General features: G+C 42.3%; 1 protein-coding gene across 3 annotated transcripts in view; it reads right to left on the bottom strand.

The window, feature by feature from the left end:
* The window catches only part of PTER (phosphotriesterase related), a 69,269-nt gene extending 57,932 nt beyond the window's left edge, over positions 1-11,337 (bottom strand). Inside the window, exons 1-2 of one of the 3 annotated variants that reach the window (XM_040968228.1) lie at positions 11,253-11,337; positions 9,535-9,651 (exon numbers count right to left, since the gene is read on the bottom strand). In XM_040968228.1, the coding sequence (XP_040824162.1) occupies positions 9,535-9,570 (36 nt within the window). In that variant the 5' untranslated portion in view covers positions 9,571-9,651; positions 11,253-11,337. Of the gene's footprint in view, positions 1-9,534; positions 9,652-11,252 lie in introns of those variants that run through there. The other 2 variants (XM_040968229.1, XM_040968224.1) reach the window with 2 other exon arrangements.
* Between the last annotated feature and the right edge of the window lie 1,547 nt (positions 11,338-12,884).

The raw sequence follows: 12,884 nt of genomic DNA, 5'->3' as shown, positions 1-12,884 counted from the left end.
TGCACAGAATGTGAAACATATTGGTACTTTTTCTTTGTAAAAATTATTTTCTGATGTTGCAGTATGCAAACCACAATATAGCATTTACTTTACCATATATAACAGATTCTTACTAACAGATGAATGAAATAAAAGTACTCCCCAAACCTGAAGTTCCAGATTGCTAACTATTTTGTTATCACTGTTTATACAATGTCTCTCCCTATGCCTGAGAATAAGAAGACAACAGAGGCACACAACGATAGAAGTTTTATTAGTTCTTAAATCAATGATTGCCTAAGCAACTGAAAACTGTTGGCTATTTCCTAAATAACAGCTGCAATGATCCACTGTCCACATGCCTGATTATATGTTCACATGAATACATATATAAGTACAAATATAGGGTGTATATACACATGCAAGAACAAACATAGGGTATATATGCAATATCTACAGTTCTTAACCATCACTGCACAATTGCAGAAATTATTCTGACACTGCGTCAATTTAAGCAAAAAGGAATTATTCTATAGTAGATGATGAAATTAATTTAAAAATTGTGCATAGTCTGCTTGAGTTTTGTCATTTTCTGAAAAGTGTGATTTATAGCCTCTTGGTGGTTCAAATTGGCTTTATATGACATAAAGGCATTTCAAAATGCTTCTAAATGTATTTTTTTTATTTCAGCGTGTTTTAAAGAAAAGCTTGTGATTTTATGGGCATTATTACTTCTTAGGATGAGGCTAAAGTCAAAAGAGTGATTTACTTTAAAGAAAATGTTAAGTAATTAGTAAAAACGTAGTACATAGACACAACAACCACTCTTGATACGAGAATAAATCAAGTTTGACAGGAATTGATGAATATTATCCTGAGCTGGTGAAGATTAAAGGGCATTCCAACATCCTTGAACTGTTCTCTAATGCATTCATTTTCTTTCATTTGTTAAGGAACTAACTCTTTTTCTGTGGGTAGTATTCCCCTGGACTCATCAGAAATACAATCTTGATTTCTGGATTAGACAGAGAATGGTAAAGTATCCATTCTTAACACCAAGACCTTTTTTAAAAAAATTACTTCTGTAACTGTTGACATGGTTTTAAATGATGCTGGTTTAAAAATGTAAGTATGATGTCTATTCCAAAGAATATGGATGAAGACATTACGGTCAGATATCATACAGCTACTTACAAAGCTTACGAGGACATATAGACTGAAACCTAATCCATCATTTTTCAAATAGAAACAACATATAAGAAACCCTCCTTAATGTAAATGTTGCAAAGTTACCACATAATTTTTTCTGAGAATAATTAATGCAAACTTATTTTGGCTAAAGTGTTACTAACACATAAATAAGAAAGAAGTAGAAATTAATTCACAAAAGCTTTAACATCACTACATAATGCATTATGAACATTTCACTTAAAATATTTTATCCAAAAAAGAATTTCTATGCTAATCTTTTTTAACTTCATCACAGCAAGACTAAGAAGCAGCGAACATCAAAGAACTTTTCCTAATACAAATTGTGTGTTTTATGTATTACAATTTTAACAATAAAATGAAAGAAATACGACTTCTCAAGTGTAAAAGCTTGAGACTCCCGGTCTGCTCAAATATACTGATGGACAGAAAGTGAAAAGGCGGAGCCTAGGAGGAATGAAAAATGTCCTCGAAAAGGGTTTTCACGACACTATCTACCAAAGCGTGGCCCTCCCTGTACAGGTCCAAGCACAAAGTCTACAAGCCAAGCACAGGCTGCAAAGTCAAAGTCTTGGTGTTGCCAGTACTTGGAATGTTATATTCTTTATGACTCACACATCGACCTGATGGAAAACAGCAAGTTATCCAGGAAAAAGAGGAACACCCTTGAAGGTGCACTTTGCTGAATGAAAACAGGGCGAGCTCAAAGCAGCACAAAAGCCAAAGAGACTCCGTCAACTCTGGGACATCACACAAAATCGTGGGCCTTCCAATTCAGCTTGTGGTCATTTACAGCCCTAAGTGTGGAGGCCAGGAGAACACAAGGCAGTGGTAGCAATGGTCAAGTCAGGCTTCAGAGCATTCCTCCTCTAAAGTACACTTATTGGACAGCTCTTCTTGCCCACTGTCAGCCATCAGAGCCCTCCTGTATTAGCGTAGGCCATTTCTGTAGCATCAATCAGAAGGCACTAAGCAGCATCAAAGGCAAGTGGCTTCTCCTGAATTTCTGTGTTTGGTGGATTTGTGCAGTGGCAGATGGATAGTCTCTGAAGTCAAAGACTGCATAGGAGAAGCTCCTGCTTTAAAGCCTGCAAGACTCTGACCGCCAGAAAGGCTTGGACTCATGGGAGTAATAGACATGCCACATGCCAGTCAGTAATAACAGCATGCATGATATCAGCTGGGCCAATACCAGGAAAATCCCCCTATGGCCAATCTTAGCAAAGGGTTCAATAATAGTTTTTGATGGAATTATGCATTTTCTAACATCTGAATTTATATTCTTTTTTTAATATATCACTGGGGACTCTGTTTCATTTCTTCTTTAAAGTATCCTTTTCTTTAAACTTTGTAAAAGGACATACTCAAAATTTCGCAAATGTAGAGAAATTGTATAGTGAATACATACACATATCTCTCACTCAGCCTCAACAATAAGACAATTTTTAAAGGGAGCAATGTCTCCACACCTCTTTAAAACTGCCATTTGCACCCAAATATTACAAATGTACACTTACATATTAACATAACAATCCTCTAAAGATTCCTGCCTATCAATTTGCTACAAAATATTTTATTTAATCATTAGAAAAAAAACCCCATTATTCTTTTCTGAAGGGCCACAAGCAGGCTTTCCAGAATCTACATGGTAGACGTGCACCAACAATGGACAAATTACACTCTTTTATGCTTTTCAATTTCCCATTTTTTACTTTAAATGTCAGAGATTTTCTAGCTTCTCAGGCTCACATCTCTCTTCAGGGATTCTTTTGCATTCATTCTTAGACATTTTCAGTTGATATGTAAACAATAACATACAGAACACTGAAGCTACTTGAGCAGCCAGTAAAGGAAAAAGAGCTGAGACAGGACCACAACTTACTTGAATCATTTTGTCCTTTTATTAAATAAAAATTGAAAGGCTGCAAGACAAACAGATGGATATATAGATGAAATGAGATCTATTTGCTGGTTCGCTTGCCAAATCCCTTCTATGGCCAGGGCTAGGCCAGTATGCAGCCAAGAGCTGATAACTTAACCTGGATCTCCAATGTGGTGGCAGAGATGAAGTACTGGAGTCATCACATCCCCTACCGCCAGCCCCAGGGAGCCTTAGTAGGACTGGCAGTAGGACCGAAACCCAGGGTCTCTGATAAGGAATACACACCCCTACTCCGGTGTCTCCATCACTAATACCAAACATTTACTTCCTTTTTTGCTCTTTTTTAATGGTGTTTAGTACATGGAGGAATCATAGCAAACGTTAAATCAGAGAGAAAATTCTGGCTGGAAACATGTGCAAGTTGTTACATCAAATATTATAGATTGATTATGCACATGCTTTAACTAGTTAATGCACTTTATCCAATTCATTGAATAATGTTGCTTCAGTCTGTAACTAATCATTCCCATGTTTTAATTCACAAGTATAAAATGTTCCTCCAAATCATGTTCCTGAGTTGATCTGCATCCATTTTCTGGCAGCTCAGATTTGATAAACAAAATCAAAATAACATAATCTCCCCCAAACTGGTATCTCCAGAGCCCCCAGTACTGCAAGTCTGTAGTGTGGGAAGAGCTGTGTGGCCCCATCCATGAGGAGTCACACGGTGTGGCCCTAACCCTCAGCACCTCACAATGCTATACTATAAACAGAGGGGTACAGAAATTCAAATGTGGTCATCAAGGGAAGCCCTAATCCAATAGGACTGGTGTCCTGATAAGAAGAAATAATTTAAAAGCATGTCATTATAAAAATTTTTAAAAATAATAAAAATGAGCAAGGAAGAAGGAGGGAGATTGTGGGCTGGAAGGATGATGGAGTGGGAAGCACCATTATGCTCTTAAATCTGTATATATGCAATGCATGGCATTTGTTCACTTTTTACAAATAAAACAGCAAAAGAAAAGGGAGAGAACGATGCACAGGCAGGCACAGAAGGGAGACCCAAGGAGGAGAAGAGAGGCCCCCACAAAGCAAGCGGCAGTTCTTAGAAACCATGCTTGCACATCTCAGGCTTCTAGCCATCAGAAGCATGAAGTTCTGGGGTCGACACCCTCAGTTTGTGGGTTTTTTTTTCCACACCCTGGATTTGTGGTGTTTTATCACGGCAGGCAGCCTAAGCCAAAGAACATGATAGAATTTCCAACCGTACATGGAAAATGGAAGTCAATGTTAATTTTACTTTAGTGCAAAAGATTGTGCAATCCACACATACAAAGGGTTTTCAGGAAGTTCACAGAAAGCGTGTATGATGAAAAAATATATGTGAGTTTCCCCTAAAAAAATTTTGCACCAAAATAAAATGTATCTTTTAATAATATTTCCATGCACTTTTTGAAGCACACTCATATAGCTAATAAAGGGGCCGTCTAATCTAAACTACAGAAATAGCCTCTCATTACACCTAGGGAGGGGATGGCACTGTGAGGCACCAAGTTAAGCTGCTGCCTGTCCTGCCAGCATCCAATAGCAGAACACCCACTGAATTCTGGCTGCTTTGCTTCCTAACCAGTTCACTGCTAACATGCCTGGGAAGGCAGTAGACTGTGGCTCAGGGCACCTGACATTCTTGGGCAAGATCCAGATGGAGCTCCAGGGTTCTGACACAGGCCTGAATCAGCTCTGGGCATTGTGGCCAAATGGGGAGAGAAACAGTGGATGGAAAATCTCCAATATTCTGCCTTTCAAAATTATACTTTAAAGTTCTGTATCTACAAAGTAAACAATAAATGTATTGGAAGGGCTGGCTAATGGGGTCAGCATTGTAGTGCAATAGTTTAGGTTGCTGCCTGTAACGCCAAAATCCCGTGAGTGTCAATTTAAGGAGTTTGAGTGTTGGCTGTTCTGCTTCTGATCCAGGTTGTTGGTAATGTACCTGGGAAAGCAGTGGTGGATGACCCAAGAGCAAGGACCCCTGTTACCTGCGTAGGAGACTCTGATGGAGTTCCAGGCTCCTGGATTCCATCTGGCTCAGCCCTAAGTCATTGTCGCCATCTGGGGAGTGAATGGAAGATCTCTGTCTCTCCCTGTCTCTAACTCTGTTCTTCAAATAAATAAATATATTCTCTCTCTCCTTTTAAGGAATGGCCAATAATGTGCAATTCATCCTAACCCTTTTTGATACAGTTTGATATGGATTCAGACCACTTAAGTCATGATTCCAACTTCTTGTTAGAGGATAACAGAAAAATCTTGTTAAAAAATGTAAGCAGATGTCCCATAACATGGAAATTGTGTGATGAGAACTAGCCCGGAACTAGGATGCTGATTTATGTCTTTCTCCCAAACTTTCAGAAAGCAACACTGATAACATTTAACTTTCCATAAGTGCCACACATGTAGTAGATGACATGTGTAAAAATGTGAAGGTGTAAGAACAAGATAAATCAGAATTTTTCAAAATATTTAAAACATTTAAAAATCAATACACATAAAACTTCAAAAATGGTAAAGAATTGCTTGTAATATACACTAATACTGAGGATTTTATAGACACAAAAAGCATTAAATTAACAGCAGAACTTACCAATATGTTCTGCAAAGTGCTTTCTAAAGACCAAATAATTATCCAATGAAGCACTACAAGATAAGCTATTATTACTCAGAACTTAGTGAAAAGGGCTAATGATTACTATTTTAACAGTTTTTGTGAAGAAAGATAATGTTTTTAGTATACACAACTTAACACACCCTGCACATTTTTTTTAAATGAGCACAGAACAGAAAATCCAAAATGTGGACTAGATGAATTCCAGGGGAATCAGAGATGAATACAAACTCATGACCTTGACCTACAGAAACAGAGAGTTTAATAGGCAAAGCCGAGGTCAGAATTGGCAGAAAGCTATTTATGTATATTGCCAATACTCAGTGTGGCAGGATGACAATAGACAATCTTTGGTCGTGCCCTGAACAATGTAATTCATCACATGAGTGCTTGGGGCAGTCATGTCCAAGCAATTTATCATCATCATATCACTCGTCTGGGTGCAGGAGGGGGGAGGACTTTGATTGCTAACCTCTGGGGAGAGTGGATTTATAGCCGAAAAGGCAAAGAATGCCGCATGGCTCTGCCTGAAGCAGAATACTCCCTGCTTCGCTCCTGTTAAGTCAGAGCAAAAGAGTGAACATTTCGCCTCCGGGACATTTGGAGCAAAATCTAGGTCTGATACTGTTACACCCCAAACGAGACAGCCAGGGAATCAGGTTTAAAATACTGTTGGATGCTGTACACACACACACACAAAAAAAAAAAAAATAGTGACTAAAAACAGAGGAATCATTTCAAATGTTTGTTACTAACAAAATAATGACTGAAATGAATTCATTCATAGCTACATTTGGGAAAGATGTCTCTTTACATCTTATCTACGAAGATTCCTATGTATTAGAGTACTTGCAAGTTTACTGAAAATTAAATACATATAACACACACATATATAGTATTTTTCAATATAAATGAGAGCCCTAAATATGACCCCTTCCAGGCAGGCACCAACTCTGTAAGTATTTTACACTTTAATGCGAGCTGCTCTTATAGAATGTAATCGAACATCTAAATGCCATTTTTGCCGCCTTTGATTAAAATCATGAGGTTGCCTAGAGCAGTACTGAAACCAGGTACCATCATTTCTCCACCTGTAAGAGGAGCATTAGCCTTAATGTAACCAAGACAGAAGGCGTGGGAACACGGGCAGACAATCTACTTAGCAGAGCCTATTTTTCAGCAAATCTTCTTGGAATTTACCCTGCTCCATCATACTCAGAAGGACCAGAACACCTGCAACATTGTACTCAGAAAGGACCAGAACATTGCTGTAAGGAAGTAAAGCCGCAAGAAACCAGCTGAGTCACATCACACATGAAGATATACTCTGCTGGAGCTTGAAGGGCCCTCCCACTCCCCCTTCCTACTTCCTGAGCAGGGCACTCCTACCCCCCACCCCACCTCCACTAACTCTTGCTATGAAAAGATAAAATCCCTAGCAAACTGCCTCTTAGGCAAGGATATTGTGCAGGGAAAGACACTTTCCTACTGTCTGCTTTACTAGTCACAAGTAAACAAAGCCGCCCTTGGAGCAGCTCCTACCTGAAGTGATGGTTTGGCAATATCCCCAGCAAACACTGAACAGCCTCCTGGTGCTGGCTAACAATAAGACAAACCTGGCACAACACCTTCCCCAAGGCTCTTGAGACATCTGGATAAACTAGAGACAGAAATCCTCGGACGCTTTGTGGCTCAGACCTCACTTGAATATATCAGACAGGCTCGGTTATACTGCGGTAACACATCACCACGCTCAGGGTCCATTGCCAGCTCAGCACACATGTAACATGAGTGGCGTAAGGCTCTACTCGCTGTCCTCACTCCAAGGCCCTCAGCCACAGCTGCCACTACCTGATGGTCACTATGGCAGAGGTAGACAGTGCCCGATCTTCCACTGGCTCTTAAAACTTTCACTGAGAGTGACATATGTTACCTTATTTCATTGGTCAGACGAGTCACATGGTTGCTTCTATTGGACATGGGACAGAAGTGTGTATAAACCTCATGACTCTTACACTGAACAGGCAGGGATACCAGGAGGATAGAGCTTGCAAGAAACACACACTACTCACCATAGAGGAAGTTTATGCCAGGTGCCCAGGTGGGACCAGGTATTTTCTTTCTTTTTGTTTTAAAGGTGAGGGAGGATGTTTATGGATGAGAAGACTTTTGTTATAAAAATCTTAAGAGGAAAAACCTGGACCATTGAAAATATACCAGAAAAAGCAGTGAAAGCAAACAGAATGAGGCCACATTTGGTGTACAAAAACAAAAAAAAATTCACAATCACTTCGGTCAATGGATAAAGAGCAGAATACAGCTTCATTAAGAATTCTTAGCACCAATCCTGTATGATTTTCTGGGGTATTTAAGACGCTTGAAGAGAGAGCCTGTCCACGTAGTAACACTTGAAAGCATATGGTAGTGAGGGTGGACACGTTCCAAGCTCCGCCCATGTTCAGCATTTGTTTTCAAACTGAACTGGAAGAGGAGTCTCTGAAATTCTGGAATTGCATTCTCAACTTCACTGGATCCAGAGGGACCCCGTGGCCAAGGAGAGCCAGGAGAGCCCAGACCAGGAGAGCACCGAGCGCCCAAGTACACACGGACTTGTCATAACCAGAAATGTTCTATCTACACAAGACATGTCCTCTTGTTCTCTGCTCCTTTCAGGCTTAAAAAATCTAACTATAGATACTCCAAATTGTTTTTTACGTTAGCCAAGTTCGAGGTATGTTTTACCTTCCATGGCACTCTGCCCAATGTGGCCTCCCACCTCATTGGCTCCCTTCCCTGTTAGGCCCTCCTGCATTGCCCTCTCAGCGTTGGGTTTCCTGGGCCTGAGTTTAAGGATCTCTTCCTTTCTTTATTTACATTCCATCTCTGGGTGTTCTTACACATTTCCAGAGGTCATATATATCATAACTAGAGACCGCCAAATAGATCAGTTTGCAAGTAAAATATATAGAATATCACATGGGAATAAGCAATCCAGAGAAAAAATAAAGTGAGCAGGAGGACAGGGAATGCTCTAATGCATGAGGTGCTGCAATGCTTGCTTGTTTACTAAAAAACTACCGTGTGGTGATGCCATACACAGAGTACTGCATGTAAGGCGATTTGCCACAGTACATGACACATAGCAGATTCTGTCCTGATATTTTTAAAAAAGAATTAATTATGTATTGAAAGCCAGAGTGATGCAGACAGCATGAGACCTTCCAACCTTTGGTGCACTCCCCAAAAGTCAGGAGTAGGTCAAGCCAAAACCAGAAGCCCATACCTCCACTCCATTCACGACTCTCACGTGAATGGCAAGGACCCAAGTATTTGAGCACCATCTGCTGCCTCTCAGGCACCTTAGTAGGAAGTTGGATCACAAGTGGAGGCATGCTTCAATCCCAGCTGCTCTTACACAGCATGCAGTCATACCGGGAGGCAGCCCAACCCATTGCATCACAACACCCTCTCCCAAGGAACATTATTTTAAATAAGGTGATCAGAAAGGCCCCACTAGTGAAGGGGCATCTGAAAGCCACCTTCTCTCCTTCTACTGCCAACATCCTTATCTATACCACCACATGTTTGGGCTTAATAGTCACCTCATATCTCTCCCCCTGCCTCACACCCTTCAGTGGCTTCCCATTGATATTTTGTTAAAAACAGTATAGACTCTTACTAGGCTGCACAAAGCCCTGATAACCCTGCTTCATTTGTCCTCTAACTTTATCTTCATCCTATCATTTAGTCGTAAAGCTCTCCAGAAGTTTCTAGAATGTACCAAGTTATTTCATACCTCCTCTGTCCTGGAGTACCCCAGTGAAACGAGCATCCAGGAACTCAATCCAGGTCTCCACACGGTGTCAGGGACCCAACAACTTGAGATATTGTCTGCCTGCCCGGGGACATGCACCTAGAAAGATACAATCATGAATGAAGCCAGGACTCAAAACCCACTCGGGGTACTCTTAGCTGTCCTGAGTGGTGTCTTAACCACTGTGTCCAAGAGGCAGCTACTTGTTGTTTTGTTTATTGGTTCCTTCTGATCATAACATAAATCCCAAGAGACAGGTGTCCTCATTTGTCCTGCTCTTTGTTGTGACTGCCGTGTGTAATGAGGTACAAACTGTGCATTCTCTTCATTGAGTAACACAGGCCCTTCCTGACCAGTTGATCGTTTCAGCACTAAATGTGACCAAAAATATCAAGTGGTAAGATGGTGTCATAAGCTATTTACAAATCCAATTAACTGCATAAGTCCATACATTATTAGATCAAGTAAAGACCATTTTGTGCCCAGATAAGCAACTTGTACAAAGACACAGAGCTGGGACTAGAACTGTAATAACAGGTCCAGAGTTCTTTAATGCATCCATCTCTCTGACGGCCTGGGAAGTACCTTAGTCCCTGGTGAACAAGGGGCAGAGTTGTGAGGTAGTTAAGTGTGGTGCTGAGCCAAGAAGCCAGTCCACAGCCTTTGGAATCAGACACACACACACACACACAGAGAGTTGCCTCTTAACTTTATGAAATCAAGGAACACAGAGAAGATGTGTGGCTATTTTGATCTGGGAATCTAATTTACGTTTTCTTGGTAGCATCTTAGCATCAAAGCAACAGTAGCCTCCACCAGTGAAAACAGAATTGGCAATGCTGGGTCCCACTTTACTACTTTGATGTTCAAAACTTAAGTTCCTGGCTTGCTATTAGCAGTCAGCAAGGTGCCAGCTGGCTTTTTCTTAGCAGCGTGCCTGGTGACCTTCTTTGGAATTAGATCAAGCTGACAGGATAAAGGCTGTACACCTTTAGGGCCCATGTAAGACTTAACAGGCCAGGAAGATGGCAGAGTCTTTGCTCTCTTCTTTCTTACAGACCTTCATTCCCTGTGACAAAGTGTGTGAGGATCCTTCAGGGCAAAAATAAAAGCCTGCGGGTATTCTCCACTATAGAGATGATTGAAAGAGGTACGAACTCATATTTCCGAGCAAGGTGAGACAGCTCACGTCTGGGTGTGCTATGTCTCAGGCAGGCATTTGCTGCACTTACGCCACCCTTACCACTATCACCTGATTAAGTGTTAGAATAAAGGGCAAGGTCGAGGCCCTGGATTAGGCATCAGAGGTTCAGAGCACATGGGGGTGGGGGAAAAAGAGCAGGAACAGGTGACCCCACCCACCGCTCTCCCCTCACTCAGGCTAGTGGGCGCGCGTGCCCGGCCCTCGTCCTCCCCTCCACCCCTTACCCTAGCTTCCAAACAGAGCTTGACAGGACTTTAGACTTTACGCATGACAGAGCCTAGTACAGCTTCTGGGCCTGCGGCTTCTGTCTTTGCAGCCACCGCGGCAAGGCGCACAGGGCCCCAGCGCAGGCCCCTGGCACGGCCCTGGCCCGGCGCAGGCCTCAGCGCGCTCAGCTCGGCGGCGGGCGCCCCCAGGCGTCGGGTCCCACCCTTCCAACTCGGCCCACAGTTCCTGCACCCGTTCAGGTCCTGTGCCCTCCCTGTCCTCCGCTCACCGCAGCGTGCTGCCGTCGCCCTGGCACCCTTCGGCGAGGAAAAGTTTCTTACAGTCTCCCAGTCGCTTCCAACTTCACCTTCCCCCTCGGGTCTCGTCCCCGCCCCCGGTTACAGGCCAGGCCACTCCCCTCCCCGTCCTCGGCCACGCCCGCCTTCAAGGCTGAGTTTGGGTTCTTGCCAGCCACCAGTGGAGCTTGCTCCTGGGCAAGCATCTGGCTTGAGCTGCAGGATCTGGGCAGCGGCAAGGAGCTGGGACCCCTATCCTCCGCACGAGAGTCTGTTTGGACATTCTTGAGTTTTCTGGAAGTGCAGGCTTCTCATCGCACTCTAATTTGAATGATTCAGAAGAATGATGGATAGGATTAGGGCACAGGATCTCCATTTCAGGGCATTTTCTCAATTCCAGGTGCCTGGAGAATCGCCTAGAATGCTGGAGTCTTTTTGTAATTCTTCTCCAAAGGAAGATACATGAGGTGGTGCACTGGCCATTTGGTGCCACAATATGGCCTGGATCCCCACCATGAACGCACAGGACTTGCCCTTCATGTTTCATGCCTTGGGGCTTATGCTGCCTCATCTGTGGAGGACTTCACTGCTCCAAGGCACTTTATGCGACTGCAGCAGAATTAGTGAATGTGTGTCAGTCTGCTTGCAAAACACGACTACGATAAACAGTAGTGCCAGTAAATATGTCATTGTTTTATCCTGTATTTTGACAGAGAGGATGAGCACTCAAAGAAAGAACCTGTGGGTGCTATTTCAAAATAGAGATAATAATAATAGTAATAATAATAAATGATGCTTATTAAGGCTTGGCCATTGGGTATTTGTTATCTTTGTTATGATTTATTTGAAAGGCGATTATACAGAGAGTGGGATGGAGAGAGAAAGAGATCTTCCATCCACTGGTTCAGAAGCCAAATGTCTGCAGTGACTGAGCCAAGCTGAAGCCAAGATCCAAGAACTCCTTTTGCGTTTCCCATATTAATGACAGGGGTTTAAGCACTTGGGCCAGGTTTTCTTGGGTGCATTAGCAGGGGACTGGATTGGAAGTGGGGCCACTAGGACTCAAGCCAGCACTCTGAAATGAGATGTTGGCCCACTGGGCCACACACTAGACTCAGTTATCTGTTATCTTGTTAAATTTTTATAGTAGCTTATACATAGTAGGAGCTGTCAGACTTAGAGATAATATCTTGTTACAGACTGATATTGGAACCCAGTTTGGTTGACATGAATCAAAACCTCCTTATAAAGAATGGGAAACTTTGGGGGTGGAGGTCAAGATTGCAGACACTGGTATCCCGTAAAAGATTGGCAGTTTAAATGCTGCTACTCTGCTTCCAGTCTACCTTCCTGTTAATGCAGCCAAGAAAGCATTGGAAGCCATGTGGGATACCCCGATGGAGCTCCTGGCTTCTGTCCTCAGCCTGTCTCAGCCCTGGTCATTACAGCCATTTGGAGAGTGATCCATTAGATGGAAAATCTCTCTCTCCACTGGCCTTCCATTCCTTTGATGGTCTGCCTTTCAAATAAATAAATAAAAGAATGTAGTAATTGGGTAAAAGGAGGCTAGGAAATAAATACATTGAAGTGAGGAAAAACAGGAGACAAGAATTTTTGTTGATTTT

Source organism: Ochotona curzoniae, unplaced genomic scaffold, assembly GCF_017591425.1.
Source record: "Ochotona curzoniae isolate NIBS_2020 unplaced genomic scaffold, NIBS_Ocur_1.0 scaffold_4683, whole genome shotgun sequence".
Taxonomy (NCBI): domain Eukaryota; kingdom Metazoa; phylum Chordata; class Mammalia; order Lagomorpha; family Ochotonidae; genus Ochotona; species Ochotona curzoniae.
Note: the sequence above shows the minus strand (reverse complement) of the source record. Positions and strands in the feature narration are given on the sequence as shown.